The 21152-nt window shown below is 44.2% G+C and overlaps 2 protein-coding genes across 7 annotated transcripts in view; one reads left to right on the plus strand and one right to left on the minus strand.

The window, feature by feature from the left end:
• Positions 1 to 15325, plus strand: part of srgap1a (SLIT-ROBO Rho GTPase activating protein 1a) — a 56037-nt gene extending 40712 nt beyond the window's left edge. For 2 of the 4 annotated variants that reach the window (XM_078282944.1, XM_078282945.1), the window contains exons 18-21: positions 4586 to 4766; positions 6647 to 6784; positions 10921 to 11305; positions 12213 to 15325. In XM_078282944.1, coding sequence (XP_078139070.1) covers positions 4586 to 4766; positions 6647 to 6784; positions 10921 to 11305; positions 12213 to 12620 — 1112 coding nt within the window. In that variant the 3' untranslated portion in view covers positions 12621 to 15325. Of the gene's footprint in view, positions 1 to 4585; positions 4767 to 6646; positions 6785 to 10920; positions 11382 to 12212 lie in introns of all 4 variants that reach the window. The other 2 variants (XM_078282942.1, XM_078282943.1) reach the window with 2 other exon arrangements.
• A 957-nt stretch (positions 15326 to 16282) lies between these two features.
• Positions 16283 to 20885, minus strand: cfap263 (cilia and flagella associated protein 263). Of its 3 annotated transcripts, none has more exons than XM_071900323.2 (9): positions 20803 to 20885; positions 20039 to 20174; positions 18954 to 19115; positions 18719 to 18874; positions 17980 to 18090; positions 17675 to 17779; positions 17405 to 17512; positions 16930 to 17085; positions 16283 to 16525 (listed from the first exon to the last, which is right to left on the minus strand). In XM_071900323.2, exons 1-9 carry the CDS (start codon positions 20880 to 20882, stop codon positions 16391 to 16393), a joined length of 1149 nt encoding a protein of 382 aa, XP_071756424.2. In that variant the 5' UTR covers positions 20883 to 20885; the 3' UTR covers positions 16283 to 16390. The 3 variants fall into 3 exon arrangements, 2 of the variants coding, with proteins under 2 accessions (XP_071756424.2, XP_078139398.1); XR_013504370.1 differs by having other exon boundaries at positions 16390 to 16525; positions 17367 to 17512; XM_078283272.1 differs by lacking the exon at positions 17405 to 17512.
• Positions 20886 to 21152: the final 267 nt, after the last annotated feature.

Below are 21152 nucleotides of genomic sequence, written 5' to 3' on the forward strand. Positions count from 1 at the left end.
ATCAACAAAAATCACCACAGCACACATGTAAAATAAGATGCTGTACTCTCACCTCCATATGCTGCTTCCAGATTAAGACTTTCCCCCGGTGTCTGTGGTGTTGCGAGGGTTAAACCCTGCTCCCAGCAGCCGGGGATGGCTAATCCTGCCTTTCAGCCCGTTAAATGAAGTAACCTTGAAGGGCAAGGGGACCGGGTTCAGAGAGGTGGACAGCCATTCATATTCTAATGGTTCTGCTTCTCCCTTGGGGCCGTGGGACACCTCCACATCCCCCTTACACAAATTCCATGGTGGTCTCCACCAGTTGGAACTCCTTGGGAGAGGAATGTTATTTTCTTAGGGTCACAGCCATGGGTCAAATATTCAAAAAGAGTCCTCCTGAAATTTCCTTAAATTCTTGCCCAATTACCTCAAGTAATTTTTAGATTTCTTTTTATGTCTTTGCTGGAGTTTGTGTCAATAACAGTCAGGTTATAATAGCTCCCCAAAGATTATCCTGTCTGTATTGTGTCTGCTTTTAACTACATTGCCATGTGTCCAAGAGAAATAGCACGAAACAAACCTCCAAAACCACCAGACACACGTAGACACTGCAGGACACCATCGACTTCTCTCAGACATGGTGGGAAGAATACGAGTTGTCTGATCTTACATATGGTCCTTTGTTTGAGACCAACGGATACCAGTTGGTCTGGTCCAAATCAAACAGTGACTGAGTTAGTTGAAACCAGAAGCTCAATTGGGATCAGGTGTTGCTGGTTAACATCTAGAGCTGGCAGAAAACAAAGGATAAAAGTTACAGTTCATTATAACGTGATAAATGTTTGCGACGGTGACCCGATCAAATCCAGACAGCGTGGGCAGAAACAGTGGGTCTCAAGTTGAGCCACCCAAGCCTTCATGTCCTACCTTAGTAAGAGTGTCTGACTCCCCTAGACCTGTTTCCATGGTGATAACAGTCTAAATCGCTGAGTCCTTTCACATCCAAACATATTGGTTTTTTCCCGGGACTTTTTTCCTCCCCGCCATCATTCATCATCAGTTGCCTCAGACAGAATTTATTCAAGAGCGCCACAATGGAAATGCGGGTGATCTATTCCTCATTACATCTGCTGTTAATCACTCTACTTCCAAATCAAACTCATTATTGGCCTGTCCTCTGTAACTGAAGGGGACATCTGATTAGATGGGGAAACTTCTGTATGTCAGGTTTCCCATTCTAAAGCACAGATGGCAGCGATCAACTCCCAGAGTAATTAATGGAAGATGAAGATGTTTTCCAACCCATCCCATGCTACCATGGTTTCCTTTCAGAAATCTCCCACATGGACTGACCGAGTCCCTCCCTGTGGAGTCTTTAGCTGTGGTCAGGCTATTGTCATCAGTTATTTTTAAATTCCCATGATCTCATTTGGATTTAAGACACAAAAGCGAACCGCTTCTCCCGTTCAGTTCCTAGTTCTAAACTCAAGTCTGTAATGATTCGGCTATTATGTTGCTATTCCGATTCAATTAGGTTTTGATGTTTTTACTTTTTTGTTAGCTATTGTTAAAGCAGACAGTATATCATCCATCTCTGCGGTACAGACTGAAATATGTATGTTTTGTTCTCTCCTCTCTTCTCCATTCCCTAAAATGTGTTTGCCCTCTTTTGTCAGGGCAAAGTGAGAAAGCGATAGAGGGAGAGGGAGAGAGGAGTAAGTCATTCCACGTGTTGGTCTAAGTAGCTGTCCGGAAATTCCCTCGTCTCGTCGGCTCAGGCCCCCTGCAGTGTGTTAGAGCCCATTAGCTCTGATGGATGATCTGGACTGGACCAGATTTACACACATATAGCCACATGCAGGAAGCCAAGCTATTTGGTTGTTGCTTTTATCAGGTGTTGGTGGGGAGGCAATGGTGTGTGTGTGTGTGTGTGTGTGTGTGTGTGTGAGTTTATGGGCAAAAATGAAGAGGACGATAGTTTGAATGACTTTCGATTTTTCAGATGTTGTCGTTTCTATAACTCAAAGCAATTTCAGATTCTACAGTACTTGTTTTATTCAGCTATATATAGTTGTTGGACCCTAAACATAACTCTGTTGCGTGCTGACATACATGACAGTCTCATGTACCCCGGCTGTCATGACGGGAGACAGAGTATCTGTTTTTAGAGTGGCACTTCTCGTTCGCTGTCGATACATTGATATCCCATCTGCTGGTAAATACGCTGCAAGGTCAGAGGTGAACTAACTGGCACATTGATTATATATCACTTTGCAGCGGTATGTCCTTGTTGTTACAGACCCTGGCAGGCATTGGATTGCACATGTTAAGGGCAGTGTATCTTACTGTCCGGGGGGGGTTATGTGCCTTCACCCCACCCTCATCTCTCCAAGTCCAGTCCGGTGCCTCCTGCTCTGTGGCAGGTACAGCAAGACGAGGCTAAGCAGGGCCTAAGATTAATGTTTGTCTGGAGGAGAAAAGGGTGGGAAGGAGAGAGCAAGGGAGAGACGGAGAAAGAGAGCAGGGGTTTTATATCTTCTCCCATATTATTGATCGTAGCTGTATCTCACGGCAGGCTTGCACTCCCCTATTGATATGCATGAGCATGGATGTGGAGCGACACTCATACCCAGACCGCTTCACTGGACTGTGTGAGACATCTCGCAATGTGCGGCTCTTACACTGTAGCCCTCTCCACTCTCTCCGGTTCAGTGTTTCTGACGCAGTGTGAGTGTGCAACTCGGGCGCTTGGGTCTGATGCGTTTCTCTTTTTATAATTGCACAACATGACAGGGGGAATCCTTTACCACACTGAGATTTGAGTTCATAGTCTGCTGCCTTCGGCCAGTGCGGCGCCACAGTAGTGTTAGAGTCTGCCTTTGGTGAAGACCTTGGATGAGCTTTTGTAGAGAGGAAGAAGAAGAAGACAGATGGATAGACAGACAGACAGACAAACAGATTAAAGTGAGAGAAAGAGATGGAGAAAAGAGAGAGAGGAAGAGAAGAGATGAAGATGAAAGGCCGGGAAGGGAAGGAGAGAAATTTCCTGTATCGATCATGGTGCCGTCAACTTTATTAACAGACTGTCTGCTGGAGTGCGGCCCAATTAATTCAGACAGTAAATTCCTGCTGTCACATCTCATTGGAGCCGTGTCATATCCAGCTCGTCAGTCCTGATAGCCCAGTGAAGCAGGGAGGGTGGCAAGTGAAGGGTCGGGAAAAAAAAAAGAGATAAAAATAGAATAAAAAATAGATAGGGTAAATAGAATAAAAAAGCTATAGGGTAAGAGTGGGGCATGGAGATATGAGAGAAAGAGCAAGAAGGAGATGAAGAAGAGGATACGAGGAGAAATGAAGAGAGCGGAATGCGCGCACATGCTCGGCTCCGAATCACCGCCGTCTTTCCTCTCTCACGTGGCTTTTTCTGCTCATCTGGGAATTACTTTCCAGCTCCCGCGAAAGATATATCATGATGGCTTTTTCACAGTCTGTGCAGGCTTCAGCCGTTTGCCTCGTTCCCTACTATTATAGATAGAGACCCTCTGTCAGGGAGGGGCGGCAGGGAAAGGCTGTGTCTGTCCAGGGACCCCCTGTCTGACTTAATAGGATCCTGGGGTGGGAAAGTGAGATGGGAGGAGGGCAGAGGTAGGAGGGAGGGAGGAATAAAGAAGCTATTTTTAGACCCGGTGTTGCTCTTGTGCATACATATTGGTTTGGAGATTTGGCTGGTACCTTTTTGAATAGGAGAGTCTCATGTCGCTCTGGTAGAAACCGCACATCTTTTTTTTCCAGATTGACACTGACATAAGACTGATGTTCACTGATTAAAAATGAAAAATAATGGACTTTGATAAGAGAGAATGAGTAAAAAAAAAAAGAAAACATTTATCACATTTACTGCTCAATGCACTACTAGTACTACTAGTATTTTCTGTCCTAACTTTTGCTGGTCTTTCCCAGTGATACAGAGGTCTAGTTGAAGTGTACAGTTATTGAGCAGACATCAAGCCTGTCCAGTGATCCATGCAGTGGCTGACAAGCCCCTGAGTCATATAGATCTACTCTCACCAGGTTCTATATTTATCCCTGATGAAGCCCCCGAGGGCCTGTTGTGGCCCTGGCCTCCTGTTGTGGAGCTGGGTTACTATTGACTACAACTAAAATAACCAACTGGCACCTTCTCTCATGCACATGCACGCTTGTCCACCATGTGCATAAACACTCACACGTGAGCATGCACACACACCAATGTGCCAATACTAGACCCACTACTAGACTCTTGCATAGTGCACCGTAGCCAAGCATTCCAGGAAAATCATATCACTATAATATATGCATCTTCATAAGGTTGTATCATAAGTGTAGGGATGGGACAATATATCGAAATTCAATATATCGCAATACAAAAATGTGTATCGCATTGTATTGTGAGGTGAAGTATATTGTCCCATCCCTAGTTATAAGATCCGATTTTATTTCATATTATAATACTGTACCATTTGTATCAGAAGTGGAAATATGTGCGCATGCGATAATAGTCGTCTTTATTTGATATCCTTTTCTCTGACCTACCTGCCAGTCTAATCCCCGTCTCTGTTGACAGAGGGTGAACCCATTGAAGCCATTGCCAAGTTTGACTACGTCGGGCGCTCGTCCCGTGAGTTGTCCTTCAAGAAGGGCGCCTCCCTGCTGCTGTACCAGCGGGCGTCCGAGGACTGGTGGGAGGGACGGCACAACGGCATCGACGGCCTGGTGCCACACCAGTATATCGTGGTGCAAGACATGTGAGTGTTTTATTTTTTATGAGCGTAATTTAATACATGATTGAGTAATTCAGGAATATGTCATTCAGCATCAAGTTGATGGAAGTGGAATTATTAAAGTCCCCATGAAATGAACTCCCATTGCTTTTAATTCCTGGAAAGCAGAGTATCTTTCATGGTGACCTCATGCTACACCAGTAGGTGTAAATATAAATTTCTAACCAATAAAACCATCAGATTTTTCTAATGGTTCCACACCCCTCCCATCAAATAAAATTGCCTTTCTCTCCCTGATTCCATTGGTTTAGACTTTTGAATGATCCCTCACTGCATTATGTCCCGCCCCAACATCCTGTTTCAACAGGAAATGCATCAAATCCAGGAAGTAAAGATGCCATTTAATGTGGTCTTTAATGTGAAAGTAAATGAAATTCCAATAAAAAATATAGTATTATTATTTAACGTTTTTTGTTTTTTTTGCCAGAATAAATTTCATCAACTCATACAGGTGGTACAGCGAGGAAATGTTGCTGTCTCTTCCCCCAGTTGATAACTAGATTCCCCTCAGGCTGCATAAAGTAGCACAAACTCCACTTAGAGCCTCAGAGTTGAGGTTAAAATCTTCCATCTCTCCTTGTGTTATCCCTATGGGTTAATCAACACACTTGTCCTTGTTGACATTCCTCCATCAGAGGCCTTGGCCCACCCAGTTGACTGCAGGGTCATGTGTAGAGGGCCTTCAGCCTCGTTCGTCCCGCCCTCCGCTGTTGTCCCCTCTCTGCTGCGGAGCGTTCTCCATCTCCGTAGTCCTTAACCAGCCCTTCTGTCACCGTCTGCCGCTCTCGGCCCTCGGAGACACGCGCTCCGCCCTGGCAACCGCCTGGCAACTGTTGGCGCCTAATGGAGTGGATTTACTGTCTCATTAGGAACGGGAACAGAATCGCTCCCATCGTTTAGTAGCTGGCCGGGAAAACGCTCGTTCAGAATGCCCTCCCCCTCCTCCGTCTCCTTCTTCTCCTCTTCCCCCTGCGTGACGTATGCTGCCGTCCCGTCAGTGCCTCTATCAATAATTCACCAGGAGGGACACTGCTGATGGGGTGTTTTCTTAGTTAATGAAAGAGCAGGGGAATTTACAGCTGTACAGGAGCGGGTTGTCCCCTGGCGTAGCGACGTCCCGCTCTGTACTTAAGCAGAGGAGACTGAGGAGTGTGAGAGGACACAGGCAGAGTGCGGAGCAGACAGCATTTTGATCCTCACTTGTCCCATTAAAGAGCCTGGAATAAAACATGCAGAGAGATATCTGAGAGTCCACTTCAGCACTGTCTGTCAGACAGGATGTCTGTTCTCAAGACTTGGCTATTGGGGGCGTCCAGACTTTCGTGTCTGCCTTTGCCTATGTGTCTGTAAATATTTTTTAGTGCCTCTGCTCTGTGAATGTGCTTGTCCCCGCTCTGTCTCTGCCTGTGTTTTATATCTGCTAATACACATCATCAGAGGCAGCAATTCAGCTTAGCAGCTCTGATTACTGCCACCTGACAGGCACTAACTGTACCCAGTGCCCAGTCACGCACCTCTCTGAAACTCATACAGCTGGCTAGTGTGTGTGTGTGTGTGTGTGTGTGTGTGTGTGTGTGTGTTTGTGTTTGTGTGTCACCGCCACAATGCAGCACTAGAATACTGAGAGGCTGAGGAATATGACTCATCTGTCTCTCTGGACCTTGGGAGAGAGGAGAGCTGCTGACACCACAGGAAACTCTGATATCAAAAGCTGTCATCTGAGAAATGGTGCGAAAATGACAGATTGACTGATTTGCCCGTTTCTTCCTTCTCTCTCTCTCTCTCTTCTCTTTCTCTCTCTCTCTCTCTCTCTCTCTCTCTCCCTCTCTCTCTTTGTGTTCCAGAGATGACAACTTCTCAGACACTCTGAGTCAGAAAGCGGACAGCGAGGCCAGCAGCGGCCATGCTGGCGATGATAAATGCTCGGGCAAAGACATCGGCTCGCCCACTGACACCAGGATCTCTGAGGCCTACATCACCAGGTAGCTTTCCAAACTGCTGAATAACTGCAGCATATGGGACTGGACCAGTAATGCTTCTCCGGTCACACCCAACAGTTTCTGTAATGTCCTTTAATTAATAATCGTGGCATTTTCATATACAGAAATGTCCATTTGGCTACTCTCCTGCAGAAACTCAAACTTCATTAACAGAAAGACATTGCATTACTGGCAAAACTGATTGAAACTGTGAAGTGATCTCTGGGAAGTGCAGTGCAAAAACGTCACAGCAATAACAGAGCTTATAATAACTTATAATAACTTGTGACTCATGACTAAATTGTAATGATGGGCCTTTAGGATGTATTACTGCACACACAAACACTGAACCACACAGAGTTTTCTGAGTTAACAAGCCTCCTACAGTGTTGATTAGTGCCAATCCTCCTCACACCATAGTGACCCATGTATGACCAGCACACACCTTGACTCCTCACTGGACGAGCTGTAGCTAATGAGAGACGGCCAATCCAATAACACACTTACATCCTCGCTGCCTGTCTGCCAGGCAGAGATTCAATCTACAGTGCCGCAGATGTGTGTATGCATGTGGGCATGAATACATGCACACACCTAAACACACTAACTCACGCACTCAAAAAATCTCATTTACATTTCAAAGAAGAAATTCTCTCTTCAGTGTGATGGGGGACATAGACTAAGATAATGTATGTTGCTGAAAATAATTCTTAAGACATTTTCTTCAATGTGATAACTCACACAGAAATCTGTTTAATAGCATATCAGTGATGAATGGACCCGGCACCACCTGTTATATGAATAGAGATAAAGAAAAGAGCCAGGAAAGAATCATATGCTCCATAATCCCCACTGTTATATCTGCTGCCTGCTCCTGTCATATCCTTAGCTCACCTCTCTCAGCCTGATAGCCACTGGAGGAATAAACCTCTCCCACTCTAATTTGTTCCCAGTGAACAGACTGTTCCTTCCACAGATGGTTATCAAGGCAGCATCATGTTGTAAAAGTATATTAAATGGCGATTTCTATAGTGGTGCTTAGTCATGAACAGGTCACGCCGGAACACACACACACACACACGCACATGCACGCAGAGAAAAGGCCCACACAAAGCAGACACGCACACGTTCAATCACACCTCAATCTTTTTGGCAGAGAGTGTGTAGTCTGCTGGTGGCGTGCCAGTATTTTGTCTGCTGCTCCTCTATTCATTGCTGCATTCTCATTTCTTGTGGTGGAGTAAGCGACCTTGAAACGTCTGCTACTAGCTCTCGCCAAAACACAAGAATAGATACTGTTTTATTGAGAAGCGTGCTCACTCGCCCTCTGCTTCCCTGTTGAAATGTTGATGAGTCGTACCACAAGGAGCCGTATTTACAGCACTGCAGGTATCCTGCATGCGTGTCTTCCATGCTTCGGGTGACGAATACCTGAATGAGGAATCTCTCTCAAATCAGTCTTAATGAAATCCCTCAAACTCCCTTAGCCAGTCTACGCAACACTGTCTACCTGTCACTCCTCCCCCTGGCTCTGGTAGCAGGTTCTCCCCTGCCCCTCTCTCCCTGTGTTTCTGTACAGTTGGGACCATCTCTCCCGTCTCCTCCCCTTTCTCTGTCTACTGTTCTATTCCGACGAATCCTCAGAAGTGCTGAATCATTTATATCCAAAGCTTTATTTAGATATTTCCCTCTCCCGGTGTTCTTAATCAACAGTGCACTCACCAAACAGACCCCTGGTGTGTCCAGTAGAGTTCGGTGTCATGATGATAACAAGCTTTGGTAAACAACATAAAAGCAGCCACACAGAGCCACTAACAAAGTGATGATCTTATTAAAACTGCATACATTTCATCTAATGCAATTATCAGGCTGCTCATTATGCAGATGCCTAACATTTTTAGTGGAGTGGATGAACGCTGATGGGATCGTATCAGTTAAAAACTGCAGTCTTCTGTTTTGAGGGAGAGGAACTCATGGAATGTCTTATGATTTACATTATGATTAGCCAAGACCCCCGCAGATAAACAAGGGGTGAGCTGTCAATAGGGTGACGGCTCATACAGCAGCGTGCGAAGCTGCCTGTTGTTGTCTTTGCTGAGCTCGGTCCCAGAGGGGCCTGGTGTTGTGAATGTAGACCGCTCCCCCTGCAGGCCATCCGTGGTTCCTGCAGTTGTTTACCTTTCCAGGTTTCTCTCTGCAGTCAGAAAAAAAAAAAAAAAATCTGTCTCAGTCTCATTTTCTCTCACCAGGCACATCAGCCTGCGCCGCTCCACCGCTGAGTCTGGTGAAGTCTTTATTTTCCAGTCAGTTAATATCCACTGTCAGTGCTGTCAACAAGTTTGTTATGCACAGGGAAATCTTGTATATACATTTACAATATAAGCATGTAGATTAGCAGTTAGTTGCAGAGTCTGTTTGTTGTTTGGTGAAATGACATTTGGGGAGATGCTGACGCACACTTTGTGTACTGTGATGCATTGTTTTGTGTGAAGAGCTGCAGTAAGACTCTCCAAGACCCTTGTGGTCCTTCATATCCACACTCATTATGGCTCTGTGTTTAGCATGATTATGAAGCTCCCCATATCTCTTAATGATAATGGCTGAGACCGTGTTCATTAAGCAGACGTAAGCTGGCGAGTGAAGCCACTTGCCTTAAAGGATGAGTAACCGACTGACAGTTTATCGCCACAAAGAACAAATCATGTAGACAGAAGACTAATCAAGATACTTAGGAATCTAACATCTATGTAGCAGATTTAAAGTATTATTAAATTAATAGTTTGGTTGATAGATGAGATATCTACCTTTGGGAAAATTTGACTATGAAAAAGTGATTGCGGGCATGATAGTAAAATATATCGGGATATTTTTAACACTTTTAGAAGATACAGTCATCTGTGTTTCTGAGATGTTGTGTAATGAATATCAAGTAACAATATCAGTTATTAATTAATTAATTTCCTTGCAAACAATCAAGTATCCTCCCCAGCCATCCGATGGTGATGATAGCGGTTTTGATTAGACATTACAGCGCAGACTCTGGCTGTCTCCAGCTACAGTAGTGCCGGCGGTCATAAATATGCAGAGCAGAGCCTATTAGAGCCATAGTGAGGGTGATGCGCTGCTCCATTGGCCCATTATGGAGGAATAGAACTGCTTCAAGGGAGTAATAGTTACTGTGGAGCAACACCATATGAGTGTGTGTGTGTGTGTGTATGAGGGAATGTGTGTGTATGTGCATACATGCTCATCCATTTCTCTGTGTTTCAAATGAGGTGTGTGTGTGTCTCAGATTAGGTGTATGGGGGTGTGCTGGGCCAGGTTCAGATAGAGGACAGTGGTACTGCTGAGCCAGCTGTAGCTTCTCCCAGGGAGCCTGTTTTGGTGCTCTGAGGAACCACAGGCCTCTTACATCTGGCTGACAGCCAGGCTCCGCTGTACCTGCTCTCCAAACAAGCTTGTTGGAGCTCTTCAGCACCGGCATTAGGGCTTCAGACCTGAACTCTACCATGACATGGAGGGGTCTCGCAATACTCATGATTGTTTTTCCCATAGTGGCAGATATTTGGTGAGGATTTACTGTATGTGGCAAATCCTCGTAACAGCAATTTTGGTGATTTTCATGGTTTAACTTGTGTTGAAGGATTACATGGTCTTCTATGGGTTGAGAAAATTCCACAACTCCTTGGGCTTATGTAATAAGCCCAAGCCCAAGTAATAGCTTATGCTATTTCCCTCCGTGTATGTTACAAAGACTGAGTTGTGACTATGTATTGATTAGACTTGCATTATTAGTAAAAAAATAAAGAACATTTTCTACTAGCAAAGTTGTTGTTTTCACTGACTGGCGGTCGCTGCCATGTTGGATCTCACCTCCTTGGGCTGGTTCTCCTGATACTAAGTGCCATTCTCATTTCACTCATTGGGCTTATGAAACCCAAATAAACTCAAAACGCATGGTGGTCAATTGGAAAACAAGGCTGTTTTTTCCTCAATTGCTGAGAAGTTGATATTTGGGTATATTTGGATTTGGATTCAAGGTTTTCACCCGACAGCGATGATATGATAACTGTAATTCCATGAATAAACCTGATTTCCATGTCTGTTTTTCCCTCTTCTGCCCCGTGCTTCTACCCCAGCAGGCACAGGAAAAGATCCGACCCTCCGTCACGCCGGCCCCCCGCCCGCCCTAGCGATGTCCACTGTATGGTGCATCCCTCCCAGCAGGGTCACGGAGGTCACGGAGGCCACGGAGGCACCCCGGAGATGGGCTCCCCGGTTCTGGGCCACTTCAGCCCGCGAGACATGCTGCGGAACCGCAACCACATGCCCATGGACAGCCCCGAACGCCGGCGCCGCACGGGCCACGGCAGCCTGACCAACATCAGCCGCCACGAGTCCCTGAAGAAGATGGAGAGCCCCCCGATCCGCCGCTCCACCTCCTCGGGCCAGTACACGGGCTTTTCTGACGGCCACCACCACCACCACGGCGGCAAGCCCCTGGACCCGGAGACCATCGCACAGGTCAGCGCGGGACGAGCGGCGCCCCGACCGCAGCTCCCTCCACCATCACAGCCCTGCCCCGCCCTGTAAAAACATAGTCAGTCCCTGTCTTCTGCTACCTCTGGCTGCTACTGTGTCTGTGCTAAATCTGCTCCAAAAAAACTAGCTTCACAGGCAGACAGCGGGGGGCGTAGCTTGACACTGAGACTCATATCAAGCTGCAGTGTATATATAGTCTTGCTTGTCAGCATGCAAAGACCTCGGTGCTGTTTTGTCAGAAAATAGAAAGCCATTACAAAGTACATCAATGTCTGACTGGTAATAATTTGTGTTAGAGTAGACCCCAATTACTACATCAGAGCTGACAGGAATGTGACGGCTCTAATTTGACTGCAGTCACATGCGTATGGATAGTACAGCCGTCAACGCCGCTTGTATAGAGCCTTAATTAGAAAGCTGAGGTCACAGAGAGGACACTTAACTGTGCTGGCTGTCTGTCTGCCAACCCGGAGGATGCTCAGATGAACATATCTCGTCATCTCTGCATCTCCTTCGCTATCCAAAGTCATTAGCATGCCCAGGGTGGGACGGCAGTACAAAGCAATACTCGCTGCTCACTCTCTGCATGTATGATGCATGCTGGATGTTTTCCTGGAATTCTGTCATTGTGTTCCTCTTAACATCTCTTCTTTTTATGCATTTCTTTTGTTACCCTACTCTACCTTCTTCCCTCTCTCGCTGCTTCTCTTTCCATATCTCCTCCTGTTGTTTCTTATCTTCCAATCCTCTCCCACTTTCAACCCCTCTCTCTCTCTCTCTCTCCCTCCCTCTATCCGTCTAACTCTCATTATCTTCTTTTCATATACCCTCTCTCTCTCTCTCTCTCTCTCTCACACACCCTCTCTCTCTCTCTCTCTGCCGCCTGCAGGACATAGAAGAGACAATGAACACGGCTCTGAACGAGCTGCGTGAGCTGGAGAGGCAGAGCTCGGCCAAGCACGCCCCGGACGTGGTGCTGGACACCCTGGAGCAGCGGCAGACCTCTGGCAGTAGCGGCGGGGGTCCCACCCCGGCCAGCTCCAGCGAGTCTCTCAGCCCCATCCACAACGTCATGCTGAGGTCCACCGCCAACACTGAGCCACCCATCCGCCGCAGCACCAGCTCTTCCAGCGACACTATGAGCACCTTCAAGCCTGTGGTAGCGCCTCGCATGGGGGTGCAGCTCAAACCGCCGGCCCTGAGGCCCAAGCCCATGGTCCTGCCCAAGACCAGCCAGGCCGCGCAGCCTCCCGCTCCATCTCCTCAGGACCCTCTGGATAAGTCCTGCACCATGTAAACTCTGGGACAGGAACCGTAGATTGAATATCAGCTAAATTGTCAATAATAAACTTCAGTGGAAATAGGGGCTGAGGGGATTCCAGGACTGTAGCAACATGCTAGCAATGTCAATAAGTGGTTGTTGTAATAACAATAACAATATCTAAGAAAGTGTAACATACATTACCTGGACAGAAAAAGACTCATTTTGAGTACAATGGTAGCTGATTGCTTTGCGAGACGGGTGTGTGTGTGTTGTTGTGGTGTCTTGAAGTTAAACATGAGATCCGAGGGGCATTCTGATGGTCTGAGAGACTGGTGTAGGAGTCACAGGACAGACGGACATACTGGACTGATTATTTCAGATGGACAAATCTTCTGTCTAAATAACAACTTGTATGGATTATACAGTAATATGTTGCTATGCCTAGATTAATATTATCTAATGTATGTCCTTTTTTTTTTTTTTTTTTTTTTAAATATAAATGTAAACAACAAATCACAAAGGCTTCCTTCAAGGTTTTAGATATTTTACACTGGTAGTTTACAGCCATCAGACAACTATGGGACTTTGAAAAAATAAAACAGTGCAAGTAGCTCCTCTGTTTACCACTGAACCTGAAGAGGAGCTTGATGGGAACTGTAGTTTTTGTCAGTGTAGCCAGAGTGGCGTTCTCACACATAGAAATAGAATTAAATATGTATTTTAAGCTCTTGCCTACAGTAAATCTAGTAAGGCTTTTGAAGGTTCGGTGCACTGACTCAAAGGCCTTACTGACTTTCAGATGTAACTGATTCAAATGTTTAAATTGCCATTGTAAAGGTGCTGTGACTACCGGGACAGGAATGGTTTGAAGGTCGGACTGAAAAAGGGGCTAAAGAGCCCGTAACAAAAGGCAACTAAGGGTACTAAGGGTCGAAAAACGAACAGTATTGATACCAGTATGCTTTTTCATTGGTCTGTATACTCGACATCTTTCTACAGCCAAGCATACTGTAGGTTGTATCTCAGAAATGTACAAAGATCGCCTATGTGCTGGTTTCACTCAAATTTATTTTAGCACATAACTATTTCCATATTGCCTGGAATTAAACAAGACTATTGGATAAAACCACTATGTAAAAAAAACAAAACCTCTCCATCGTGAACATTCTGTGAACATTTCGATGCATTCTTGAATTACTGCATCAATAATAACTTATCTGTGTAACCTATGGAGAGCAGCGTGAAAGTGGTTTGTACTTAAAAGCTATTACGACAAATCATCTCCTACCTGTATACAACACATATGACGTTATAGGGTATGGAGCACATGCCACAGCTTCTTTTACGCCCTTGCTTGGCTTTATCTGCCCAAAGACATGACTGTACACGTTAAAGCATGGATGTCGACTGCAGTGTCTCCCCTCCATATATGATGCAGGCATTCTTCATAGTGACTGATGTGTATAGACTCATGGCAGCGCCCTGTGGGAGTGCTGCCCGTAGCCATGGACCTGATGACTGTTAATGTAAAAGCCTCCTAATGTGTTCACCTTCGCTTCTTATGCTCCTCCTCCTCAAGATCTCTACATCTCTAAAGTCACGATTCAACTTATTTGGGAAAACAGTAGCTTGCTTGAGTCTCTCTGGTCTGTTTTTTATGTTTGGGGTGATAATGTCGGTATTGAGAGTTGAATTCTTCCATTTGCTCTGCGCTGATGTCGAGGCTTTCTCTGTGGAATTTCTCTTTATTTGTGGATGATGAAAACCCCTCCTGAGTGATTGATGAGTGGCAGCGCCAGCCGGACACATGTGGCAGAGAACGGCACATGTGGAATGAGAGGAACACTCACGCGTTCAGCTCATATGCGTCTGGGCCGGCTAAAACGAAATAGCCCCATAATGCTGTATGTGCCAGAGTTCCACCTGTGTGACTGCACCACCCTTAGGTGTCTTTTTTTTTGAAGTACCCCCTTATACTGTAGAAATAGCAGAACTGGGTGCATGTCATGGGAGTGTTTGGCTAGCAGCCATAGCATAATAACACAAATAATTTGGTTTAAGTTTGCAATGCTCTCTAACAGCAGGTTTACACTATATCTTTCCACTTGACAGATATTTCATTTTGTGTATAATTATCAAAAGTTAATATGATTTGAATTCTGAATTACTAACCATTTTATTATTTTTGTATTCATTTTTAAAATTTTGTTTGAGTTTTTTTTTTCCTTGTTAGAAATTATTAAAATTTAGAACAAATGATGTAGAAAAAAAAAAGTATCCAGAGATACAGGTGTCCTACCTATGAAGCCAGTTGTAAAAATGTGTGCTGTTGTCACTATGTAACATCATAAGCAGTAGGAGTCAGTTATGCCCTGTCTGTAGGCTGTTAGCTACTCTGTGGTGTCTATGTACATCTGTAGTATGTACAGTACTTGTGAAAGTGCCTTTGAAAAATGTTTTAGAGGAACTTCAGACATATTCTGTACGGTTGCATTCTCATTTCAGACCCTGTGTTTTGAGCAAGTGCAGTGCGGGAGGAAGATGAATGACTAAATAATGATGCCATTTTCAAAAAAAGAAGTTATATGAATGAAAGAATAATAAACAGCTTACCCATTGTGACATTGCACTTTTATGTATAGAACTGTATATATGGCATGTAACATCATAACTTTTAGAGTTCTTTGAGGGCTTGTTCCTCAAAGGATTTCTTTCTAATAAAGGAAATAGTTTGTCGAGTCTGAAGTGTGTTTTTTTTCCCCCCGCTGGTAGTATAGTATATTTCAAATATTGTGTAGGTTTAAAAAATTCAAACTAGGGATGGATGGATTTTTCTTTATACATACAGAACATTACTATTCCATTCTCCATAATGCTGCATGGCAAAAAAAACCTTTCAAATTTCCACAAGATGCATCATGGTTAGGACATAAGATTACTATTAGACAGGGTGAGGGCTTCAGGCCCATGGTGCATTATTACTCATCATTAATTTATGTAGCTTCCATTGCTATGTAGCCTGCTGGTAGTGAAGTAGTTGAAGTACACAAATACTGTCATAATGATCAAGCAATCCATAAAAGTACTCAAATGTGCTTAAATATATGAAGGATAATATAAGGAAAAGTATGACACATTCAAGAAAATTCCATCTCTCATGTACTAACCTCTATGGTGTACAGTACTAAGATGTTAATGGTCCAATTAGGTCCATTGTGATTCTGTTGTCTTATAGATGGCAAGCTCAATGTCAAAACTGCATCATTAATGAACTGATCGCATTTTGTGTGAAAAACATTTTTCTTCAAGGTAATTCATAATTACCTTAGTTAATTAGATAAATATGGTGTTGTAAAATGGTACATTTACTTTGAAATTTGCACAAGTAACTGTACCAAAGTAAACTACTTTCCTCCACCACCCTTTCATTCTAAAGAAGAGCATCTTTCAACAGTCACAAATAATACATCAACACAGTTGGAAATACCACATTACGTCCCACTAGCATCCAGAACAAGATCTTAGCATTAAAGATTCATTGGCTGAGAAAGTTTTATAGTGAAAGGCAGAGGGGCTGCTGTTGTTCCTGATTGATGCTGCCCATTCACAACATATACTGTATGTCACGTGTTGGATGAAACTACTGAGATGTGGTGCATGAACAGATTTGACAGTAAGACATTTTGTCCTTATCAGGCTTTTTTTTTTTTAATTCAATGCGGGAATGCATAAACACCATAGTATGCTTTAATGAATCTGGTAGGCTTTTTGGTTCTCTACTTGCTAGATTGTCTTGGTGGAGTCTAGGGTTCAGGTATGTTGGGCAGCTTTACCGGAGGTTGCCATGCCCCAGTTCTGTCTCCAGGCTCAGCGTTGTTTGCAGCAGCGAGAGCGGCTCTCTGCTTGTACCAGTCCTTGGTGTGGGACTGCAAGGCCGACTGGTGAAAACAGAAAGGAGAATGGCTTTTGTTTTGTACAGCAGCTTTTTTCCAGCTGGATTCAGACTTGTTTTGAACTGAACAACTGAACAACTTGGCATTTTTGAAAACTGCCGAGTGGGCGGAGACAGGCATTTTCTGTCTGGTTCATCGCCCTTTAAAGTGAAAAAGAAATTGTAGCATTACAGATGCTTGGTTATGTGCTTACCTTGGAAACCACACCTGTTCTGTCACACTTTGAGTCTTATTTACCCCCATTTTACACCAATAACGGAGAATAAAGGAGAGCGCTGATTCCATTTGGGGGAAAAAAAGAGGTGTGGCTGAATCCTTCGTTAGCGATAGTTTTGTATTCTCTATCTATCTGAAAAAAAAAAAAAAAAAAAAAAGAGGCGACGGCTTACCTTGGCAATCTCGGCCTTCCGCTCCCAGCTTTGTACGCTGTGCTGCAGCTTCTTGTGTTTGACCTTGACCTGGATGTAGTCGAGGACATCTGGCACTTGGTATTCTGTCAGCCGGCTCTGCAGATTCTGGTTGAGGGCCGCCGCCTTTGAACACTCCTAGAGAGGAGGGACAGGGGCGACAAAGAGGAGGGACGGGAAGCAGGAGTTTTTGGGAGACGAGAAGTAGAGAAAATGGGGAAGGGGAGGTGGAGGGATGTGGTCGAGGAATGGAAGGAGGATATAGAGGAGGAGGAGATACATGGAGGGTTTGGGAAGAGGAAAAAGACAGGGTGAGGTTCGGTGGAGGTACTTGGAGATCTGAAAGAATTAGATGGGAGTTTCTGTGATTTCAATTTCAGTTGGGGAGCCAAATTTGGGTTGAGTCAGGGTTCATTAACTGAGTTTTGATTGGCGTATCGTTGGACCAATGGCAGACCTCCTCAGCATGCCGCGTCTCTGCCTCGATCTTCGCCAGCATCTCCTTTCTTTTGGTGATGTCACTGCTCAGCTGCTGGAACTCGCATGTCACACTCTGCAGCTTCTTCTGCTTGCACATACACATACACACCCACACACACACACACAGATTTGGTGGGTTGGGTTAGCTAACATGAAGGAGATAAACTAAAGTGTAAAGGAGGGATAGGTTTTCTATGTCAGGAGTGAACATGATCTCTCTCACACACACAAAACTACGATGAGTTACCTTGTATGAGCTGAGCATCTGCTGTGCGATATCGGCTTGTTTTTTGACTTGAAGTGGATCCATGTTTTGGTCATCACTCTGGCCCGGATGCTGCTTGAAATTTGCCTAGATACAACACACGCCACCATACACGGTTATACTCATTAACTAGTAAAAAATTATGTGAAACAGTCTAACTCCCAAACTAAATAATCAGCTGACCTCTCTCATCACCTGCTACAAGTCCACCTGGACATAATGGACAGATTTTCTCTTTTTCACTCGATGTTACCCTCGCTATATGTACCCTCACTTCCTCTCTCTACCTCATTCAGGATGTCTTCCCTCTCTTTTTGCTGTCGGAGCTGCAGCTGGAGCTTTTTCGCCTGGGCCTTCAGAGCCTGGTTCTTCAGATGAAGCTTCTGCACCTGGGTGTCCTGTGTGTGTGTGTGTGTGTGTGTGTGTGTGTGTACACAAACAGAAAGCAGAGAAAATTAGAAGAAAGAGGAAGATAAATATGGATAGATAAAGGGATACTTTGACATGTGTGTAGCATGATGTTATTTTTCTTCACCAGACTTTTGCTACCATGTGAGGGAAGATTTGCTGTTAGTACTTAAGTTGAAAAGAAAAAACATCATGCTAGTTTCATTAACATTCCTCACCCAACTCAAGTGCTACTGCTATGCACAGTGCAGTATCTTGCAGCTAGCTCTAGCCATAGATTTGAATGAGGAATGCTAATAATGCTAAACATGGCATTTTTTGGGCAAAAGTACAAATGCAGAAACTTTCACCATAATGTGACAGGTACCTGACAAAGAAAAATAATTAAATCACATATTTTTAGTCAAAATATCAAGTGATCCCCAACATTATATCACTTTTAGGCCAAAACATATGAATACTGTATTTGAAAATGGCATAAAATATTTGAACATCATAACCGGCCTCAAAGATAATGACATCTTTTGTAAGATAAGTAGAATTAAGCGGTCCGATTGTGTTTCACAATGTATTCGACAGCTACTTTGCACAGGCTGACCCCATTATATGGCATCTAACCTTTGCCTTGATCTTGTCGTTGAGGTAGCGGAGCACCTTCTCGGGACCCATCATCCCCCCTTTGTTCTCCCTCAGAGGTTTGGCAATGTCACGTTCAAACTCATTCTTGGCCCTCCTGATCTCTGCCAGGCACATTTCTGCCTCTTCCAGAGAGGCCTGGAGGGACAAACAGGAGCAGTGAGGAGAAGTGCGTGTCAGTGTGTGTGTGTGTGTGTGTATTTGTGTGTGTTGCAACCTTGTAGTTGCCCTGGTTTCTCTCAGATTTGAATTTGAGTTTTTCCAGGTCCCCTTGTGTCTCCTCCACCTCTCTCTGTGCCACATAACATTTTTGTTCCAAGGCCATCTGATGGAAGTGGTCCGACACGTTGGACTGGGATCTCTGCCTCCTTCCGCAACCCTGACACACACACACACACACACACACACACACACACACACACACACACACACAGGACAACTGATAAACAACATAAATCTTGCTGTTTTCAACACATTTTGCTTGATACATGACAATATGACTTCTTTCAAGAAATCATCATAAAACCATGAATAAAATATTGAAACAAGAAACTTTCTCCAAGACAATTTCACTTGCACCAAGGAAATGTCCTGAAACAAGTTACATTATCCTGAAAAAAAGTCAAATTTGTTGAAACCGGTAAAATCATCTGCCAATGCAGTAAGATGATTTCACTAGCAGCAATAGAACGGTTTCCACAGCAATGGTCAATAACTCTTTTTGACCGATTCAGCTACTTTCAAACAAAGTTGTTATAATATAGCAACAACTTCAAATGGCTGTAATTTGTCAAATCTCAACATATTATTATGTGGTTTGATAGGTTGTGTTAATATGCTGTTTCTGACCACGCTTACATATTTCAAGCTGATTGATTACTGTGGCATGATTTACAATCATTTGAACTTTTTGTGCCGAAGTTGAAAAATTCAATGGTCAATAACTGCCACTTTTCGACCGATAGCTTAGCTGCTTTCAAACAAAGTAAAGGCAAGTCCAGTAAGCCTGCATACCAACTGGGGAAATGTAGGTTTCCCTGCTTCACAGTGGAAATCTAATAACTTAACAAGTTTGTCAGTTTTTGCAGTGCAGCAGTGCAGTGCAGACAGGTCAGCATCTGACCTAGAAACAGAAGGGAGATGTTCAGAAGGAAGATGTCCTGATACAGTAGATCATAAGCTACAGCTCTATGATCTATAACTCTAGGCTGCTTTGTCATTGGGGACAATCATGATAGATACTGAGTTTTGTGCTGAGCCCTGGGAATCCTTACAGCGGTCTTGTCTCTGGGTGTCACTTACCCCAACCTCCAGCTGGGAGGCTCCTGCTCCCCCCTGGCCCTCTCCCGCAGGCTGGGGTGCCAGGTCCCAAGGGTCCAGGCGGTTGATGAACCGGTCTAACATGTCAATCTCTGCCTGAAGGGATGCATTGGAGCGCCTTGGGAGGACAATAAAGTGAGAATAACACACCATTTCACAATCAACGAGAGGACATGTGCAGGCTGGCAGAGAGCTGGAAGAGCTTGCTTAGGCCGCAAAGGTTGAAAATTGAAATCATTCGAAGGAATTAATCTTTTAGTTCAGTGTTTACAATTTGACCACCACTAGATGTCACTGTTCGTTCACTCCCATTCATTTCTGTGGGGAAAATGAGAATGAAATCTTAAAATCTTGAGATGTTAAAAGATTAAGAAAAAGTTGATTGCATGTATATTTCCTACTTCAACATTTCAAAGTTGGAACATAGTCTAGCTGGAAGTATGTAACATTAGGACCTAAACTGTAGCCAGCTCGTTAGACTAGAAATAGTTAAAGTTTGGTGGGGAGCACTCATTAAAAACATTTCACTTTCTACTGTTAACTAACTAGTCATTGTATCAAAAATCTAGCTTTAACTAGAATGAAACAGCGTTAACATTATATCTAACGTTATTGTTAAGTTGATAGTCACAGTTAATCGTTCCACTTTAACGTTAGGTTTGAATTACGGAGTACGGTATGTAAATATTCGCCCATATGGAAAGCAAAGGTTTCTGTGAATATGCTATGGTAGCTATTTTCATTACTGTAGTTTGTAGAGAAGTTCTTTCTCTTCTTGTGTGACCTCCTTGCTTTTCTCCTCCATCTCAGAAAGCTCGTCCTCCATGGTTGCTAGAGTACACTGACCCCCTTCAGTGGTTGCTAGGGCTAATGCTGCCTTCAAGCTCCAGGAAGCTCGTGCGTACTTAGTGCTGAGGCGGCAGAACGAAGAGGGAAGAATGCGCATCAGCCATGTAATGTCATCTAAAGTTGTTGGCTTCCGTGCTGTGTGTCCCTTAAACCTCACATCTTGGTAACTCGGTTATCATAGATAAGTCCAACTGTCCCAGTCGCACCACTATTTTGGATCGTTAATGTGCGTTCAAATAATAAATCC

This window comes from Centroberyx gerrardi, chromosome 4, assembly GCF_048128805.1.
Source record: "Centroberyx gerrardi isolate f3 chromosome 4, fCenGer3.hap1.cur.20231027, whole genome shotgun sequence".
NCBI lineage: Eukaryota > Metazoa > Chordata > Actinopteri > Beryciformes > Berycidae > Centroberyx > Centroberyx gerrardi.

What these genes read in the sequence shown, in the direction of transcription:
- cfap263 (XM_071900323.2), bottom strand. Translation starts at nt 20,882, where the DNA reads ATGGAGGACGAGCTTTCTGAGATGGAGGAGAAAAGCAAGGAGGTCACA. An exon ending in CCTCCCAGCTGGAGGTTGGG is followed by an intron (nt 19,116 to 20,038) that starts GTAAGTGACACC and finishes TGTGTGTGTCAG; the next exon opens with GGTTGCGGAAGGAGGCAGAG. An exon ending in GGAAGGCCGAGATTGCCAAG is followed by an intron (nt 16,526 to 16,929) that starts GTAAGCCGTCGC and finishes TGTTTTCACCAG; the next exon opens with TCGGCCTTGCAGTCCCACAC.